Consider the following 21,577-nt stretch of genomic DNA (forward strand, 5'->3'; position numbering starts at 1 on the left):
TTTCGTTTTTTTTTTTTTTTTTTATTTTTTTTTTATACAAATTCGACGTATCGGTTAACGAGAAAGGTTTCTTCGAGGCACTTGGCCGCGTCCCGTTGCGAGGCAGAAATTGACGAAAATTTAAGTTAGAAACCGGTAAGCTGTATCGTGAAAGAGGGACGAAGAAGAGAAAGGAAGGTACAGCGAGGCAAAAAGAAAGAGGTAAAAGAGAGAGAGAGAGAGAGAGAAAAAGAATGAATATATATTAGATAGATTGTGTGCGACGACCTCTCCGGATAGCTCTCCTAAGCTCTCGGGGTCTCGCTTGCTCGCTCGCTCTTGGCTCACCTACCTGGCAGTTTTCGTTGTAGGCAACAGCAGGGAAGATGGCGGGTTGGGAGGGAGGAGGTAGGAGCACTAAGGAGACCTTGAAGGCTTGCTAGCCGGGTGCCGGCTAGTACTGACCCACTATAAAGGCACTTGCCGTCCTGCTCGTTCAACAGGACAATCTGCTATTACTCTCTCCCTCGGGAGAGCCTGCTAACCTACTCTCTTGCCCACATACACCGACTCGATCCGAAAACTCGCTTCTCTAGACCCTGGATACGTTTAGCTCAAACGGCTTCTTTCTCTCTTCGTTCCTCTTCTCTCTCTCTCTTTCTCTCTTTTTCCATCCTGTTCTCTCTTTCACTTTGTCGTCCCTCGTACACTGCCTTCCCTATCTCATTTCCACTCCCTTTTTTTTTCTCTTCCCTTCTCGCTGCCCGTTCTAATACATACCACCACCACCACCACCACCAACCACGGCTACACCCCTCGTGTTCTCGCTTCCTCTCTCTCGTCCCCTCCTACCCTCTTCACCCGGCCGCTCGTTTCCTTCTCTCTCCTGCTCTTTCTCTCGCTCGTTCTCTCTTTTTTTTCTAGTTCGCTCTCTTCTACTCCCTCTTGCACACGAATGTGTAAGTACGTTGCGCGACGAGCACACAGAGCCGCGTACACGCAGAGCCCGAACCCCCCGAAAAATCTCTGTGTGACCGGGTAAGAAGACGCGCGCGTACCCTTCTCTACGTGTACGAGCGTGCTCGTTGCGCCTGTGTGCTTGCGCGCGTTTCTCTCTCTCTCTCTTTTTCTCTCTTTCTCTGTTGCGGGCATGAATTTCACTGATGCTTAGAAAGAAGGAGAGAAATTCGAGCGTGTGTATCCTGGCGCGTATGGTACGCGTGTGTTTGTAGGGAGTACCACCTAGCATAGCAACTGCTGTTTCTGCATTTCTTAGCAGCGCGCCCCATGCGAGATGCCGGTATATTTTAGGCGTATAACGGGTGTCCCATTTTCGAAACCGATGCTTCCGCTTTCTTTTCTCTTCCCTTCGATCCCGTGCATCCGGAGAAACGTGCTGGTTCTATTTTGTCGTAGCGGAATATCACCACGTTTGAATCGATCAGCCACGAGGCTCTTGTCTCCTGCAGTTGAACGTACAATAAAATATGAGCGAAAATCAAAGTGAAGTTAATTTCGAGCAAGGGCAGCTTCGTTGAAATTTCGAAAATAAAACCAGTTTTATTTGCACTTCCAGATACTTACCAGTATCAACTCATTCGAAAACGTTATTCGTGCGATCTTCATGAACAGTTGAATTTGTTGACAGTTGTCGGCAATTAGAGAGCTCCTGCTACATAGTTAAAGTCGTACATACAGTTACAGCCCCCATAGTAATAGCCTCCTAAATGGCAAACACGTGAAACCGAGCGTAAAAGCACACACGTCGAATTTAACGCGGGATAAGAATCAAATTAAAACCTCGTCAAACTCATGCCTCCCCTCTCGTTTCATTCTCACCTTCTTTCTGTCGCGAATTGGCTTTCGCATGAAACCTGTTGGCACTCACGGGTTCCGAGCACTCGTGCTTGGAAACACTTGCGAATATTATTGCTACACAGATGAGCGAGAGATGAACTATTCGAGAGGGGAGGCTCTCGCTCGACACGGAGCCGTACTAAGTAGCCATTTAAGAGCGCTACTTCCTTCTTTTCTCTTCCCCTGAGTTTATCGCTGTGCCTCTTTTCACTCTCAATATCGAGCAAGATACCGTAACGCCATCTTCCTCTCGTCGTTTTTTCTTCTTCTTTTTTTTTTCTTTTTTTTACCTTTAATACACGCATTTTTAATTCATTCGAATTCCCAAGCTAGTCCGCCCGGTAGGTTATATTATATACCCTCATTGTGCTGAGCATTCTGCTGCATTTAATAGACTCCTCGCGAGCACAATTCCGCCACTCGCCACACGCCATTGTACCACGCAAGAGAGATCTACCCGGTTTTTCTGAAGCGGGCTCGGCTCGTTCAGAAAAAAAAAAAAAAAAAACACCACTCCGCGCACAAAAATGAGAAGCGCCGAGATCGTTATCCATGTCTAACGACGATTTGCCGCGATCTGCCACGATTGCCAATAACCCCATGTACATATACATATATACATATATATTTGTATTTATATTTGTATATGCCTATTTATTTACTTACAGCGTCCAACAACTGTAACTAATTCTAGCGGAGACGAATCATTTCTAATAGATAACTTATTTACGACCGAACACGGCCTTTATAGGTTTCCTAAAGTTAGCTAGTTCCTAACCTGCAAGAAATCTGAGAAACAGATCCAACTACGTACTCATCTCTACCGTGCACTTTTATCTTTTGGAATAATACGAATTGAAAATTTAAGCAAAATTATTAAGATCAACGAGAACATCTCGTTTTAACGACCTACTAATGTCAGCGACTTTAAACTTAACCTAAAAGATTGTTGTTTTCAAGTGCAATCCGCATTTGAAATCTTCCTTTCCCCCGATTTTATATATTTTCTTTATACCGAGAGCAAATACACTTTTTTTTTTCTTAGATCTACGTACTTAGTCCAAGTGTAGTAACCTAACCTAAAAGATTGTTGTTTTAAGCTACAGTCCACGTTTGAAATCTCTCTTTTCTATTTTTCCCGATTTTACATATTTTCTTTATAATGGGAGCGATTGCACTTTTTTTTTTTAATCTACATACGTCCAAAGTCTAGTAATCTAACCTAAAAGATTGCTGTTTTAATTTACAATCCACGTTTAAATTGTCTTCTTCCAATTTGATTTATTTTCTTAACACTGAGTGCAATTGCACTTTTCTTTTTAAATCTACGTACTTACATCCAAGTGTAGTAGTTTTTGTCATACGTTTGCAGAAATATTTGTTTCTTTTACATATATGTGTATATATATATATATATGTTACGTAAGCAACGATGAGGCGAGCGAAAACGGTCAGTTCGAATGACCGACAAAGGTGGTTTCATAGATTTTTTTGTAATATACACTTGAAAAGAGGAACTGGTTAGAGAAAATTAGACGGGTCTAACTGGCAGAAGACACCTGGTGCCTAGGAAAGGAAATACTTGTGTATACATGCACTTATATACATACACTATGGACGCCGAGAAACCGACCCTCGGGATCGTGTCCGAAAATTCGCTGGCCACGAGACTATGACCACCGATACGTTCACATAACCTCTTGATCCTGATTAGAATACGAGCGAGGTACCAACGTAAGAGTACCAAGTCTTGGAATCAGGCGGCAGCGATTTTCAGCGTTCCGCCAACCCAAAACCCGGAAGCAACCGTCCAGAGTTCCACTTTTCAAAACCGGTGTACGGCATATTTCTCTATGAGAAAATATCCCATCGGTCGCTATCCTCCGGGGGCCAGGGTCAGAGTTCAAACGAACCATCGGTTCCAAAACAGGTTGTACCGTGACTGACCCAATAAAACCGATTCTTCTATTTTCACCGATTGTGCTATGAGAAAATTTCACCACCGAGCGTGTTTTGCTTCATCGTGCTTTGTTCATGTTCCTTTCACTTCCATTGTGTAACACTGAAAATGATTTTTTTCTTTTTTTTAAACAACGAAACCAATCGAAGGCTCAAAGTTGTTTTTTTCGTTTCAGGATACACGTACCTCGGATCGACGCTTGTCGTGGAGCCGTCTGTAGCTAGCGGGCCGAAGAAACGGTGAGTTTCTCAACAACTTTTGTCCTGTGTTTTTTTCCTCTCACGTAGAATCGTGCACGAATTTGCAAAACCGAGTATCGTACCGTAAATTGCCAACCGAGCGGCAATTACCACCGGTTAATTGCGAGTAAGTTGATCTGATTGATCTTCCCCGATACTCTCGACGCTCGAAGGTAGAAAACAAAGTTCGCTTACGCATGCGCAGTACGTGTATGCATTGACTTGTGCGCACGCGTGGTAGAGAGAGACGCGTGCCCACGTATTACGTTACTGTGTACGTACGTATTAAATAAATTAGCCATGAAACGTCTTGCCACGGTTATAATTAAAAAGTTACCCTAACCAAGAATATTGTTAACCGCCGTTCTTTAAAACCGATCGTAAATTTCGCGAGCGTGCGGGGTAACGCCTGCCGAGTTACACTTGCTTACACGCGTATTACGTATCAAGTATTTCGAGAGACAGAGAGAGAGAGAGAGAGAGAGAAAGCGTTCAGGGACTCGTCAGGTTGTCGGATGCGCCCCGGCTACCGTGCAAACGGAGAGAGAGCAGCAGCCCCGTGCAAACTTGTTCTTACGTGCTAATAGTCCATTTGTCTTCGGATGAAATTTCGCGTAATCGCTTGCACAAACTCGAGCAAGGGTTATTAACCTTAGGCAATTTCTCGATCAAAAGAGAGATCACGCGTAATACCGGCGTAACGAGCTGCATAATTGGCCGCACGCGAGTAAACGTGCCCTCGCTCGCGCGCGCGCACGAGAGTTTTTAAACTCGTGCCGAACGTGTCCAAGCAAAAATCGTCGGGGATTATATCCGCAGTGGAACTCATTCAACTCGGTCGTCTTACGAATTTCAAATAATTGCTTTCGAGTTGCTTCCGACACTGGGACTACCGATGATTGAAACATAAAATTTCCATCAGAGACATCGCAATCAAAAAGATAGAGAAACTTTATAATGTGTACAAGCTTTCATTTACGTATTTTACAAAAAATTATTTAAATCGTTAAAGATACAGTGTTATCACGTCTATAAAGTATCTAACGGAAATTATAAATTAGTCATTTAACTACTTTGGTAGTGTTTAACCTCCCCCCTCGTTTCTTCATAATAGGAAAGTCACCGATTTTACCGATGGAGCCAAACTTCCTTATCGATGATTGTCACGTGATTTTCCCATCTGATGTGACAAGTGTGACAAGTGCTAGTAGACTTTGATATCTGTAACACTGTAGCGATTTTTAGACAATGTCATTGTGTATGTTTGTGTATATGCATGGAAACTCGAATGAAATCACAAATTACATTTGCAACATTTCTTTTCCATGCTGCTATATGTATGGATCAATATGGTACGTATTATCAATTATTACGATGTTTGCCGACACAGTTTTTCCACGTACACGTGTATCTGCCTTGTTTACGTGCTCCGCCATTTTGATTTTTCGCCGCGGACCTTAACGAAGGACCATCTATTAATCAATAAACTTTAAATACATCCCTCGAAAGTGGCATTTTACCGATTTGTCAACCCCTTGCCTTACGATTTTCTCCTCGAATTTTAAAGAGTAAGCACTTATTCAAACTTAAACTTAAAGGTTAATTTAAGATATCAAAGTATCGAAACGTTGTATGCAATTTTTACTTGTCAGTGTTCAGTTGAATGAAATTAAGTTTCAAAGTCTGAAATTTCGTAGGTTCGCAATTTATTTTCTCTTTTTAAGTCCGAGACCTTGGCCCCGACATTATGAATCAAGGGGTTAAATTGACTTCTTGTGTTTTCGTTTTTCGAACGACTCTCTTTGAGAACCGGAGAACACACGTACGTACACGCGGCGTTAGAAAAGTTTGGGAGCCTCTGTGCATCGAGACAGCCTCCTTCTGGACGGTGAAGCCAGGCGTTCGGGAAAAAAAATGTGGCACCTGCCTTCTCCTTACGAGCCTCGAGCCGAGTCCACAGGCTGCTCGCTCGTGCCACAACTGCAATCTGTTATTTCACCATCCCCCGACCACCTCCTTCCGTCCTTTCTCCGTTTCTCCTCGACTCGCACCGCCACGAGTGATTCCTCCTGCCACGTGAAAACCTTATCGACGCGATACGGAGCGTGCAAATGGTATAAACCGAGGATTTGTTGCTGCTCGTTTGATGATACTCGACTCGGTGGGCAGATAAGAGCAATTAAAAGCGCAAAAACGTGCAAAAGAGCCGGACGATCGCTCTTAATTCGGTTGTCCGATCGCATCAACGATCCAAACTCTTTTATTGGGAACGAGACTGTAGTTTACAGCGTAGCGTCGAGAAGACTGCTCACAAAGATTAGGGGTTATTTCGAAATGAATATGAAGCGACAAAGAAAAAGAAGCATTTGATTTTTGAAGAGAAGTACGAAGATCAACTGAGACTTCTCTTTTTCTTTTTTTTTTCCCTTAATTCGTCTTGTTTGCGAATTTTATTATTTTTCAACAATTTTCAAGTTTTTCAATTTTTGCTTCACTTTCTTCGTGAAATTTATAATAGGAGGCACTCGCCCTGCGTTCGACGCGTACGCTCGTCATTGCTCGATTTTTAATTACGCGTCCCGCGAGGGATTTTTGAAACTAAGTGCCGCAGTTAACTGGTCACTATTGTTATTTCGCGATAGAGATACTTTCAAACGACAGTGTGAAAGCCATGAGATGATAAACAAGTCAGTAAGCCAAGAAACTAAAAAGTTTCTCAAACCAATTTCGAATTTAGTATGAATTTCCTTTATAATTTTATCATAATATCATTATCAGCAAATTCGTTTCATTTCGTATTCCCAGTTTATATACATGCTTGCAGAAAATAAAATTTGCTCCGGGAGTCACCATGTTTGAGAGAAACCCCTAGAACCTTTCGCTCTTGACATAGGAGAGTTAGAAACTCTTGGCGAGCGCCACACTGTCAAGGGTCAAATTAGGGTGACGAACGTAACCGTTCTTTTCTTTCTTCCGGCCGTTTTAAATGAAATTCTTTCCTTTCTCCTTGCGTGATAGCTGGCAGAGAGAGAGAGAAAGAGAGAGAGAGATTAGACGGGGGATCTAAATAAAGATGGGTCGATTCCGACAATAGAGAGAGATCGGACAATTCAGATTCGAAGGGACGTGTATGTATGTATGTATGTATGTATGTATGCATGCATGCACATGAATGTACGAGCATCACTTCCGAGTTGTCCTCTTTCGCGCTGCTCGCGTGTGTCCAGCAGCGAGCGGCGCTCTTTCAAACATTTTCAATGTTTAAGGCCGATGCATGGCTAAACGTTCATTTCCATATAAGCCGATATGTTTCAAATGTAAAGCGCCGAGTTGTGCACGGCGGCGGGAGAAGCGGAGGAAAGTGGGGAAAGGAAAGGAAGGAAAAGAAAAAAAAAAAAAAAAAAAAAGAAGAAGAAGAAAAAGAAAAAAGGAAGACGTGTCCAGGAGAAACGAACTGGTACGAGCGGAAACTAGTTTAAAGTCCTTTTGAGAGGGTCTCGCCCCTCAGCGTGATCCTTAACAATGATTCCATGGGATCCATCGCGTTTCTGATTCTATTTCCTTTAACTGGCTCTATCAGCCTCTTTGTGGCCCCCCGCCGTAGGCTCTGGCAAATGTGTGACGTTATTCTAGCTTCGTGAGTGTGAGAACCCGAACGGAAAATTCGGTTCGCGAGTGACGACAATTACGTGCCCGTGCGACTATTTCCAGCGCCATTTATTTTTCATATGCTAAACGTATATTCGTTCTTTCTTTCTTTCTTTCTTTCTTTCTTTCGCGCGTACGCATCTTTAATAACGCGTAGATGAGACACTTTGAATCTCAATGGGAACTTCGTTGCCATTGAGACGTGTTACGGTGGCGGTGGTTCGCCTCGTTTTCACCCCGTGTGGTTTCCATCCGACATATTCACGCGTCATTTGGAGAGTTGGCGACACGACACCGCAAACCTGTTGAGTTAAACGAAATTTGCGGTACGGTTCAACTCGCAAATGTACGAGAAATGCTCAAGAAACGAGAAAAACGATCCGAGAACCGCTGCGTCATAAATGACACTTGACGAAAGTTGCACCAGCCCTCGGTGCAAGGTGTCAAGTGCAGCCATTCCCCCGCGCTCACGTTTTCCCACTTGCGCGGATGCAACAGGGAACAAACATGGGACGCTGCATTTTTCTCATTTGCATAACAACGGCGGTGCACCTCGCGGCGCCGTATCAGGTCAGTCAGGTTGTGGCGCGCGCGATACGCCAAGGGGGCACCGGGGGTAAGTTAGGCCCCCCTGCGGCCCGCTGGTCATCCGGCTTCGCTGTGAATGCACTTTGTTTGCATTTCCTGCACACCCAAGTATGTGTGTGTGTGTGTGTGGCCGCGGTGTTCCTCCGTATCACTTGTCCCCTTGATTTCATCAACCGCAAAATAAACGTTCGGCGTCGGGACGGAGAGCGAGTGGAGAAGAAAAGAAGAAAAAAGAGAGAAGCTGCTCGTCGAGGATGCATCTTTCCCGTTCGATACGATGCACACGCTCCTTCTCTCTCCTCCTTGTTCTTTCTCACTCACTCTCTCTCTCTCTCTCTCTCTCTCTCTCTCTCTCTCTCTTTTCTTCAAGTGAATCGTTGCACTCGGCGCGTGCCAACCTCGTGCCCTTTCTCCGCTTCTCGTGCCCCCTCCCTCGCCTTGCATTTAATTCTGCCTCTCCTCGTTCTGTGCTTCACCCCTTTCCACCTTCTACTTTCCTCCTTTTTCACTCCACCCAACCCTGGTTCCCTTTTCACTCACACACACACTCTCTCTCTCTCTCTCTCTCTCTCTCTCTCTCTCTCTATCTGGCTCTCCCCCTCCCCCTGTTCCTCCCCGTCAGCCTCCCCCAAGTCGCGGTGCATCTTGCGTGCACTTGTTGCGTCAATGCACAGCCGGCTGCTTCGGCACGCAGGCGCAACTCGAATTTCTGGATGTTGTTCTTGATACTTTCTTTTTTATCGGTGGCACACACGCACACGCACACGCACACGCATGCACAAGTACGTACAGTGGCGAGCGCGCGACGCGTGTTTCAAACGCGATGGCATTACCGCAGGGGACAGTTACTGCTGATTAATCTGCGGAGATCGTCGGAGATACCGAAATAATACGTTTATTAACGCCACAGCTTAAACGATTATAAAGTATAAAATTACCATTGAAGGGACGTTGAGAGAGAGAGAGAGGGAAAAAACAATAAAAAGTTTAATGCAAGGCTTTTTCTATGTGTATAGTTTACGAAAAATTGTCTCAACTTCAGAAAATGTACCGTTTCTTATCTACGAAATCGTTTAAATTCCATTATAAAGTCGTTAAATTTCTAAAATTCTGAATTGGCCATTTTGGTTTGCGAAATATCGTCCAAATCTCGAAAAATTTTATATCTGTAAAATTTCTAAATTCTGTTGTAAACTTGCAAAATTTTTAAAATTCTGAATTGGCCATTTCAACTTATCATTTTGGTTTACGAAAAATCGTTTAAATCTGAGAAATTGTGCCATTTTACATCTACAAACTTTCCAAATATTATATATTATAAAATTACAAAATGTTTCAACTTCTGTCATAAAGTTGCAAAATTTCTAAAATTCTAAATTGGTCATTTTTTGGCCATTTTGGTTTACGAAAAATTATATATTTGAATCTCAGAATATGTACCATCTACAAAACTTCCAAATATTATATATTATAAAGTTGCAAAATTTCTCAATTTCCTATCATAAAGTTGCAAAATTTCTAAAATCCCAAATTCGTCATTTTGACCATTTTCATTCGTTTAAATCTCAAAAGATGCGCCACTTCGTATCTACAAAGTTTCTAAATTCTGTTACAAAGTTATAAAATTTCTAAAATTCTGACTCGGTCGTTTTGACCATTTTGGCCATTTCCAGCTTAGTACAACCAGTGCTAAACGTACCGGGCACTTTATATATAGCTATTCCTATATTACAATCCGTCGAGTCTTTTTATGAAAGGAATACAGGAAACAATGCACGAAATAATTTCCCTGTGTTAAGGAAAAAGATTAAATTTTTCCATCTTTTTGCAACAAGAGGAGTTAACGAAATTTTCAACCAAGTTTAAATCAAATTTTTAACAAGTCTACTACTAAAATTAGTCCACGCTTTGATAGAAACGTCACGGTGCAATCGACTGCATTTGTAGGAACTAGGTTATGTGCACATCGTGTGACAAACGTCACATTACACGCGTTTCTTCGAATTATGTATTTTCCTCAAGGACGCAGAATTATTATTATTATCCGTCGTGCGTATCGTACGAGGGAGATCTGCCAGCTAGTAGCGAAAGTGTCGGGTAATTGAGCCGGTTATAAACATAGGGTGGACTCCGATAATATACCCTAGGCTGCACTTGTTGCATTCATGTCGAATGCACTGGCGCTTCACGCAAGCGCCCTCCGCCGAGCAATAACTTTGCGAACTTTGTCCCCGGGTCTCGTGAATTCGCCCACCGGAATTATTACTTTCCTCGAGCTCCTGTTTTACTTTCAATCTCGATCTCGCCGGGAACGTACTATGTACACGAGTTTATCGAGCTTACGTATCGTTTGAATAATATGTAAACCTTTTGACTTTAAACTGGGATTATTAAGTAATCCTTTGCGTAACCGTCCCGAGTGAATCGACGCGTACAAAGCCCCGTACACAGGCCTGGCAAAAGGTAAACAGAGAACTGGATCCGTTGTTGCTTTTTTACCGTACGCTTTTGCTTTCCTTCTACGGTTTCACTAGTAGAGGAACAACTATACTCGGTTGGAAACAAAACGACAGAACCGGGGGATCCGCCCGGTAGGATCCGCTCCTTCCGATGTTTGCTTAAACTATCTTCGAGCGAGCCTCGAGGGACGATATATCCATCCGGATGAGAAGGAAGGAACTCGATACGCCGCGTCCTCGTGTGCAGCTGCGTTCACACGAGAGAACACAACTCGTTTCATTGACAGGTTGTGGATTCTTGAAACTCGTCATTTCCATTTCGTTTCCTCGTTCTGTTCGATTCCGCGTTACGAGAAATGCTTGGCTACCTCGAGTTGCCTTAACTTTGCCGTTTCAATTAGAATTTCAATTTCTGGTGGAATTAGTAGTCAAGTGTGAAGCAACACTGATGTTTACACGTCAAGGGGACCCTCAAGCGCGAACGAAGGTTGAAAGTTTCGACCAATGGAAAATAGTTTGCGAAATGTAGTCTTACCAACTGATTGATCCAATTGCTCGTCCAACGTACAGTCACATGGCACATAACCTCAAAACGAAGCTGTTCTCGAAACACCTGATTTTTTTCGATAATGAAACTCGGCGTGAAAATTATCCGGCGAGAATTGTTCGAAATTCTCGAAATGGTCGGCGATGATATCGACCGTGATAGACCGTGTGATGACTGTTGATAGTGTGCACTGACGTGAGGGGAATATACATTTAACCTCTTGCGCTGGAATGACGTGTCACGCACGTCGAGAATCTATTGTCCCAACATTGCAACATTTTCTCAGTTTTAATTATATTTAAATGTAACTCGGGCAAAAAACAAATAAGTTTGTTACTTCTTAATCATTTCTATCCATTGATATCGTATCGACGAGTTCAAAAGAAAGAGAAAGCGACGAATTATTGTGTACACGGTTCGGTCGCTCGTTATGGTCCGCAATTAGTTGCCAGCACAATTTAACCTCTTGCGCTGTCCCAAAATTGCAATACTTTCTCAGTTTTAAATATATTTAAGAATAACCCAGGCAAAACAAATCCTTTGTCCCAAAATTGCAATACTTTCTCAGTTTTAAATATATTTAAGAATAACTCAGGCAAAACAAATCTTTTGTCCCAAAATTGCAATACTTTCTCAGTTTTAAATATATTTAAGAATAACCCAGGCAAAACAAATCTTTTGTCCCAAAATTGCAATACTTTCTCAGTTTTAAATATACTTAAGAATAACCCAGGCAAAACAAATCTTTTGTCCCAAAATTGCAATACTTTCTCAGTTTTAAATATATCTAAGAATAACCCAGGCGAAACAAATAATAAATTTGTTAAATTACTTTTCAATAATTTCCATCCAGTGATACACCGACGAGTCCAAAAGAAAGAGTCGAATTATTATATATACGGTTCGATCGCTCGTTAAGGTCCGCAAATCAGTTGCCAAGAGGTTAACCTGGAATGACGTGCCACGCACGTCGAGAATCTTTTGTCCCAAATAGCAATATTTTCTCAGTTTTAAATATATTTAAATGTAAGTATATTTAAGTTTATTACTTCTTAATCGTTTCTATCCATTGATATCGTATCGACGAGTTCAAAAGAAAAAGCAACGAATTATTGTGTACACGGTTCGGTCTCTCGTTATGGTCCGCAATCAGTTGCCAACGCAATTTAACCTCTTGTTAACTTTAACATTGTTTGAGATAGTAATTAAGTAATTGTAAAATTTGTTGGAATAATAATTGGACTCTTACAACACTTGTCTTTGATCTTTCGAGTGTTTAAAATTACCAGAGTTTTAAAAGTTTAATATTGAATGAGGAGCAGATAATTAAAAGTGCAGTCATCATTAAACATATAGCTTCTGACAGATATACTTGTCCAATATATTATAACACATTAACTTCTAATAGGTTGTCTAATTATTTTATTATTGGTTATAAGATCGTCTGTACAATATTCTAGTACAGATTAAACACTTAAAAGGTTATTAAACTTAAAGGGTTAGAGGGTTTTATAAATTTAAAAAAATTTTTAGAAATTATGAAAATTATGTAAAAAAAATTTATAAAAATTATATAATTTAAAAAAAAAACGTTTGTAAGAATTATCAAATTTCGCAACATTATTAGAAGTAAAATTTTCCTACGAAGCAGCCTAACGCCTTTAGTTGACGTTGATATTATTGTCAATGTATAAAGTGGTTAACCTCTTGCGCTGGAATGACGTGCCACGCACGTCGAGAATCTTTTGTCCCAAAATTGCAATACTTTCACAGTTTTAAGTATATTTAAATGTAAGTATATTTAAGTTTATTACTTCTTAATCGTTTCTATCCATTGATATCGTATCGGCGAGTTCAAAAGAAAGAGAAAGCGACGAATTATTGTGTACACGGTTCGGTCGCTCGTTATGGTCCGCGCACCAGTTGCACACAGCGCAAGTGGTTAAACGTGAAGCACAGCTTCGATTGAGATTATCGATCGGCGGCGGACCGATGGAAAGTAATTTACGCTGTGGGAACGAAACGTAGTCTTACGAACTGATTAACCGTCCAATTGCTCGTCGAACGCAAATCACACGGTCGACACATAACCTCAAAAGTCCTGAGGCTGACACCGGATTCCTTTCGACAATGAAACTCGTTCGAAATTTTCGAAATTGTCGGCGATGATACCGACCGTGATAGTGCGTGTGCGTGTGTACACGTGAGATAAAACAGGTCCGGTTTCGTAGGTAATTAATAAGAGCAAAAATGGAGGGGCGTGTAAAAGCTGCAATGCCACACGATTAAAACAGCTTGACTACAAGTGAATTATGAGATTCTCTCTCTCTCTCTCTGTTCTGGGATATTAAATCTTGCACGGTTTCACCGTTGATTGTTGGCGCAGGTCGTTTCCCCCGGTTAATAGCTATTAATCATCGGCTGGAAGGTAAGGGCACGTAAGAACATTAAGTCAAGATGCAGGGAGCGCTCGTCAGGTCGTGACGATAGCTTTCTTTCTCCGGCAAAAAGCAGCAGCAGCAGCACCAGAGGTGGTTGCTTCTTCGTTTCTTTTTTTTTTTTTTTTCCTTTCTTTCTTTCCTTTCCCTCTCTATCCGGCCGTTTTCATCGCATGATTCCTTATCACGCGCGGATCCACCACAGATGAGCAGAGAGATCGTCACGGTGGCGAAGGAAATTACACGGGTATGCGCGTGTACAGAGCTGGCGCAATCCGCAGGTGTAAAGGGCCTCGCTTAATTATCTCGAAATTGAGGCACGCTGACGTGCAATAATTGTTACGTCGTCCCTCGTCCCTCGTGTCTGGCGCGTACGCGCCCTGGTTTTCTGTTTTCTGTTTGAGGTTGTTCTGTTCCCCGTCGCTGACTTTCTCGTCAATGGGTTACCGCTTTTAAGGCGGTTGCCGGCCGGATCGTAAAAATCTTGGCCGGCGTTTGCGGAAGACGCGATTTTTGTCGGCGATTGAAGCCGCAGCTGCGCTCCCTCAGTTTCGGATTGTTCCACCGGTTTCACGCCGATCGTGCCCGCGTCTTCGGCGAAAAGGAGGAGGGGGGCGCGCACGCCGATCGATTTCCCCCAATTCCCCTTCGGGCTCGCCATTTTCCACGTCGAACGTGGGAAAACAACAACCACGACAATCGTCGTGACCAACAGGCAACGGTGAATGGACGGAGGAAAAATCAATTCGCGTGATTCGCCGATCCGTTTGACAAATTGAAACTTCGCACGCGGTAAGCTGGTGGCGCGCGATCGCGGCGTAAAAGGTGATTTTAACGGCGATGGCTGTTAATTGGCGTGACCGGGGCGAAAGGATGCGGTGAAAAAGAAACCCCGGGGAATATATGCACGGATCACGGAAGACGCTGGCTGCACCTGGCCAGCCGACCGGTCCCGATCGGTATCTCCGGCGACGCGGTTATTATTAATTCTTTTTTGCGTCCTCTCACGGATAGACCGTGCACGATTAATATGCACGTCGCGCGGTAGCCTCCAATTTATCCGCGGTGCACGAAACTTGTCCATTCTCCCAACGAAGAATCCACTCGAGAAACAGAACAAAGAAAAAAAAAAAGAGAAAGTTTGCCCAAAAACGCTCTCTCTCTCTCTCTCTCTCTCTCTGTCGCGTTCGCCGTGAAAAATTCAATTTTCAATTTTCAACTCCGAGACGGACGCTCCTGTTTTTTTTTTTTCTCCCTCCCCCGCCAATATCTTTTTGCTCGTCAGGGGACAACACCGAGCATATCCTAATCCTAAATATTTTATCCGAGTATCCTTCGACGCTCCTGTATATATCCTTACCCCGTCTCACAGCTTCCCTGTTTCCTTGTTCCAGGGGTAGCGGCGACGCCCTACCAGAATCCTCGGTCGGCCAAGTCGGCAGTGGTGGTTGGAGGTGAGTCACTTTTCCCCAGCCTTTCCTACTTTACTCACTGACCTGTAAAAACCCCCGTGTACTTCCCGCCATTTAAACCGACCGAATTTTTCCACGACGATATCCACGATATCGTGTATATCCGCGAGATATTTACATTCTCGCGAAGGAACGCAGATTCGCAGCTCTGTCAAAAAGTCGTTTCACCGTCAAGGTGAAGGTTTCCATTAAATCTTTCGATTAATTTCACGACGAAACGTACAAACGTACGACCGAGGAGCAACACGGGCCGCGCTTTTCTTTGCGAGTGCACGCGTTAAGTAAGTATAGCCGGGTCTATCGATTTCGGTTCTCCTCGTCCTCCTGACGAAACAGAAACTCCGAAGCCCTCCCGGCTAGACTCCGTTTACTGCTGCGATCTTTCACCTAATCTTTGCGAACGTGAACGTTAACCGAGTGTCTGGTATTTATTTTCGAGTTAATTGATTTTATGTTACACTTATGTTATAATTAAATATAAAATAATACAGTATAATTTAATATGAAATATAAAATATTTATATTTAAATATAATTAAATATAAAATAATACAATATAATTTATTATGAAATATAAAACATTTATATTTAAATATAATTAAATATAAAATAATTCAATATAATTTAATATGAAATATAAAACATTTATATTTAAATATAATTAAATATAAAATAATACAATATAATTTAATATGAAATATAAAATAATATTAAATAATATCAAATAACAATAAAATAATATATTATAATTTAATATTAAAATTTCCAAGAAAATAAAACAAAGCTTTTTAACAAGCTTACGCTTATGTATTTCGCGAGAAGGAAAAATTGCAGTCTCGTGTCCGCAAGTTTACGAGAATTAATAAAATTCGAGCTTCGGTCAAGGTTCTCAGCGTTAACGGCCGAAAACGTATTGTTCAGCCCCCAACTGAGACGCAGTCCGTGATGTTCTGTCGAATTGTATTGTTGAAAATTGTCGGGCGAACAATCTCTTGGAAAACAAACGGTTCTTTCGATTAGGTTTCCTTTATCGAGTAAAGGAGAAGAGGTAGGTATTGGGCAGGGAAAGCTTTGCTCAGCCTGTCCTGAGACATCCGGGCGCTCCTGGTGCGAAAATTCTTCAAGGGTGCGTGGCCACTATTGATTCCAGGGATCCGCCACCCTTACGCACCCTCGCATTTCTCTTTCCCTCTCTCATTTCCCCGGTTACCCTCTCTGTCCCCACCTAAACTCTCCCTTTTCAGCCCCCTGTGCACACCGTCGTCGTCGTCGTCGCCGCCGCCGCCGCCGCCGCCGCCGCCGCCGCCGCCGTCGTCGTCGTCGTCGTCTTCCATACTCCCCGTAGAGGACCCTTTCCTCCTGGCCCGAATTACGTCGCTCCTCCTTGCTTTCCTTCCATCGGCTGATCCACCCCGGAGGGGTAAAAGCCGCTCTCCCGTTCGTCCCCTTTCGTCTCCGATCCGCTCGTTTCCACGAGTCCGTCCCAGTTATTAAACTACTCACCCCACCATTTTATGTGGGATCACGTGGACAGGCATTGCCTGTAATTCGAAATTACGTTGATAGCACCGTGCCGGGGCGGCGGTAATAACGTTTGCTCGGCGGTCGTCGTAACGTTTACCTGGACTTGGGTTTAAAACGAAAGGAAAGAAAGGAGAGGGAAAAACGAGGACGCCAATTTACGGATTTTCTTAGGGAAACGTTTGCCGTTTTTCCCGTTTCCGCTCCATGGAAACGCAGCTTTTCGTTGGAACGAAAGATCCTTGCCGTTGTTAGTGATTAGTCAGGCATGAGTCGACCCTTTGACCAAGCGAAACGAAGCAAGGTACGAATCTTGGCAAGGATTTATGGCGCTGGCCAAAAGATTCTTCTCGCCTATTTTCCGTTTTTTTTTTTTTTTTTTTTTTTTTTTTTTTAAATAAATATGAGAAAAAAAATTAATTTCATTAACCTCTTGCGCTGGAACGACGAATCGAGAATATTTGCAATATTTTCTCAGTTTTGATTATACTGAAATATAATACAGGCAAAACAAATAATAACTTTATTACTTCTTAAGTAATTTCTATCCAGTAATATACCGATAATTACAAAAAGAAGACGAATTATTGTACGTGGTTTGGTCACTCGTTATGGTCCGCAATTAGTTGCCAGCGCGAGTGGTTAACCTCTTAACGCACATCGAGAGTATTTGGAATAAAATTGCAATATTCTCTCAGTTTTAAGTATACTGAAATATAATCCAAGTAAAACATATGAGTAACAAAATTGCAATATTCTTCAGTTTTAAGTATACTGAAATATATTTTTCAGTTTTAAGTGTACTGGAATATTCTTCAGTTTTAAGTATACTGAATATTCTTCGGTTTTAAGTATACTGAAATATTCTTCAGTTTTAAGTATACCGAAATATAATCCAGGCAAAACATATAAGTAACAAAATTGCAATATTCTCTCAGTTTTAAGTGTACTGAAATATAATCCAGGAAAAACATATAAGTAACAAAATTGCAATATTCTTCAGTTTTAAGTATACTGAAATATATTCTTCAGTTTTAAGTGTACTGGAATATTCTTCAGTTTTAAGTATACTGAATATTCTTCGGTTTTAAGTATACTGAAATATTCTTCAGTTTTAAGTATACCGAAATATAATCCAGGCAAAATATATAAGTAACAAAATTGCAATATTCTCTCAGTTTTAAGTATACTGAAATATAATCCAGGCAAAGCAAATAATAAATTTATTACTTCTTAAGTAATTTCTATCCAGTAATATTGTTGGATGACCAACCAGGACAATATTGAATCTATGCAAATACTGACAATGAGCTAGTAACAGTCCACATAAAAGTGAACTGTGAATAGTTAGTCTATAAGGGCAATTGATCCAATAGTTGGTCATCTATGCCCCTTCCCCTTCCACCTGACGATAACAACCAAATATATATAAGAACATGCTTTAGAGACATTCGAGAGCATAAAACATTCTATATCATTATAGAGACATTCTATATCATTAAAAGCATCAAACATTCTAAATCATTCTGCATCATATTCAACAGCATTAGACATTCATCATATTCTAAGACATTCTGAATCATTGTAAACCATTCTATTTCATACACGACCACGACTGTAAGGGAATAAACTCTTCTGAATTATAAGCGTGTTGACTCCATTACACGAAATCCAACAATATACCGATGAATACAAAAAGAAGACGAATTATTGTATGTGGTTTGGTCACTCGTTATGGTCCGCAATCAACGCAAGAGGAGGTTAAACACATAATACATAATATGTAAAATATAAATATAAACACATAAAAAAAAGTTACGGATTTATTTTGGTAGGGAATGATTTTCGGCCCGCCCTGTACAAATGGCCCACAGGCAGAAAATAGTGCACTGCAGCAAGCACGAGCTGTTATTTTAATTATTTCCTGCATCTATAAGTTCCCGGAATGAAAGTCTCGTTTTGTTTCTGTGAAACTGTGAAGTATATTTCTCAACTACGCTGTCGCAACAAGTCAAGGTCACGCAAGGCAAGGGTACGTTCGTTTTCACGCGCGCCTGAAAATCGTCTCCCACGCGCTGCGTTTTCGCCACGCTTCGCTCGTAGCCGATATATTTGCCAGCCGATGGGTTGCCAACTGTTAATTATCTTTGAACGCTGGGCTTAACCTACCCCAACAGCCGTGGTCATTATCGGTAGGAACAAAGAACCGCCCTGCGCGGCTCGCCCTGTGTCGAGTTTACACTTTCATCCGTGGGCACTGAATTCTATCCTGTTCCCCCTCCTCCCCCCTCCTCCCCGTGTTCTACGCACACGCGTGCAATACATTTTACATCGAATTCTCGCGGACAATCAGAGTTAAAAAGAAGAGAAAAAGTGCCCTCAAGCACCGCGTACATTTCGTTCGTTGGCTCGATTCGTGTCAATCACGATTAACAAATCGTCGGCGTGACGATTTCTGTCGCCTGGTAAAGGGAGTAACAAGTCGCAGGGCACAGAAGACGGTTCCAGGAAGCTGGATGTTGTGGACTTGTGCTCGATGAAGGGGATAATCGATTGATCATTTTAACGAATTAGTCGATGGAGGCCAAGCCTCCGGGAGGAAAAGTGCACGCGAGCGTGTACGAAAAACGTCGTTGGACGGCAAAATTACTCGAAATACGACGTTTAATATCGACAATCGTTGAGAAACAGAGCGCCTCCGGTATTGGTTTCCATTTCGATTTCAGTTTCAAACGGCCGCGTTACAACCTAACCTATCGTAGGAAATTAAAGTATACGATGCACAAAGGGTATTTCAGCGTGGGTGGTGGTGGGGAGGGGGGGGGGGAAGGCGTAGGAGAGGATTGCCTTCGGTCCTGAAAGAGCATAACGAAACGCAATTATGGCAGGCGTTTGAACGCATCGGAAATTCAAGTGCCATCCAGGGGCCCGGGGTTTCTGTGAATAATAAATCTAGTTCAAGGATAACACCCTCGTCATTGCCGTAGATAATGACGATGAAACGTGAGCGCAGAAAAGCCAGGAATATCCGTATAGTAGTCGGCCTCTGCACCCATATACCTGCAGGGCATTCACGAAAGAAAGGCGAATCCTTGTTTTCTACCTGGCCGAACAAAGAGAGACCTCCGTAACGAAATCAATCCCGGTGGTTCCACGGAGAAGATAGAGAGAGAAAGAGAGAGAGAGAGAGAGAGAGAGAGAGAGCGAGCAAGAGAGAACCCGGGAATCCCTATTTCGACGGAGATCTCGGCCTTTTCCTACTTTCGACTTGCTGCGTTCGTCGATGAAACAAAGGTGTACTTGTGTGTTATTCTGTTCATAAAATCGTGGGTCGAATAACGCGCGTAAAATCTAACGACGGGAGCGGTGTGTCTTTTAGGACGTTGCGTAGGCACTTGGCCACTCATAGTCTTCCCCCTTTTTGGCTTACAGCTTGATCAGAGAAGTACTCTTGACGTGCGTTGTAGAGCCCAAGGGTGAAGCGCTACATTTCTTAGTTGTTTGCCGAGCCGACGCCACGACGTATCGGGAAACTCCATTTCCCGACGTTTTCGAACCATGATTCATCATTCCACTTTGTTCCTTTTAAATATCAACGTTACGTACGATCGTTCATTGACGAAAATTTCTATTCACAACGGTGGTATAGATAATTCAGCGTATCTGAGGCTGAGAGAGGAAAAATCGAGGAAAAATCGTTAGCCACGACTTGGCTGGATTTTCACCTTTGCCCGATAGCCTTTACCAGGTTTCTTGTCTCGGTGCGAGCGCCCCGTAAATTAAGTAGGAAGATAATGGAGCGAGAGATGAAAAAACAACTTCTAGTGTTTACCGGCGTCCATCAGATGGCGGCTCTGTATACGGGCAACGTGGTGCGCCAATCGCGTTACATTACGAGACAGGCTCGCGTAATGATGCACGTTTGATAATTGAATGAAACCAACATGTCGTAATTTTCCCCGTTAATCGAAAAGGGGAAGAGTAATGTTGCATCGTGGACAGGACGCCGAGAAAATAACCAGAAACAAGATGACATTGGCGCGAAGAAAATGTCCCGGCTTTGATATATACCCACGCAGGATAGTCAAGGAGAACCTTTTCCTATTCACCCTCCTCTGGAGGCTCACACGCCGCGCCGGTACGACGGCCTGTGTCTTTGGTGGGGACGAGGCAGCGAAGCTTCCCCTTGACCAGGAGAGGGAGGAATAGTTGGTGGAGGGGAGTGAACCCGGCGAAGGGTGGGGGTATATTGGGCGCGGCCTAGGACGGCCGCGCACCGCGTTGTTATAAAAATAATATCAGTATACTCAGCGCGCGTTCTCGTTAGATATCCCGGCTAATATAACTGCCGTCAGCGTGAAGCACGCTGTTCGTTGGTCGTGTGTGTGTTTCTTCTCCTTCTGTATTCGACACCCGGATTCTCGGTATTTATCGTCCGCGCTTTCCCCGAATAGGTTGTGCGTGGAACTCGGGACGAGAGAGAGGATCTCCCTGTGTCCCCGACTCGCATTTATGCCCCATTGATCGTCGCACGTTTGTCGTGATCGCGACCGGCGCTGATCGAAATTCTTTCCGGCAGCAAGAAACGGAGAAAGGGCAGAAGAGGCGAGAACGAGAGGAGAGAAAGAGGGAAAAAAGGGAGAGATAGAGAAAGAGAGAGAGAGAGAGAGAGAGAGAGAAAGAGGAGGAGAGTAATCGGAGAACAGAGAGAGGGCGCACCCACACGTACGTGTGCGAAGTTAAGGCCAGTATCATTTACGAATATACTGAAAACGCAGTCGCACTGAACGGAAACCGGGTGTCGTGTCACTTTGTATTCGGTCGGGCAAAACCGCGCCGGTCGTACACCATCTTAGAGAGCCACACGACC

At 42.9% G+C, this 21,577-nt stretch overlaps 1 protein-coding gene across 1 annotated transcript in view; it reads left to right on the forward strand.

Moving 5' to 3' along the window:
* Nucleotides 1-21,577, forward strand: part of LOC122536021 (insulin-like growth factor 2 mRNA-binding protein 1) — an 88,943-nt gene that overhangs the window by 11,260 nt on the left and 56,106 nt on the right. The window contains exon 2 of the mRNA XM_043668034.1: nt 3,972-4,035. Coding sequence (XP_043523969.1) covers nt 3,972-4,035 — 64 coding nt within the window. The remainder of the gene's footprint in view (nt 1-3,971; nt 4,036-21,577) is intronic.

Source organism: Frieseomelitta varia, unplaced genomic scaffold, assembly GCF_011392965.1.
Source record: "Frieseomelitta varia isolate USP_RPSP 00005682 unplaced genomic scaffold, Fvar_1.2 scaffold_792, whole genome shotgun sequence".
Classification (NCBI taxonomy): Eukaryota; Metazoa; Arthropoda; class Insecta; order Hymenoptera; family Apidae; genus Frieseomelitta; species Frieseomelitta varia.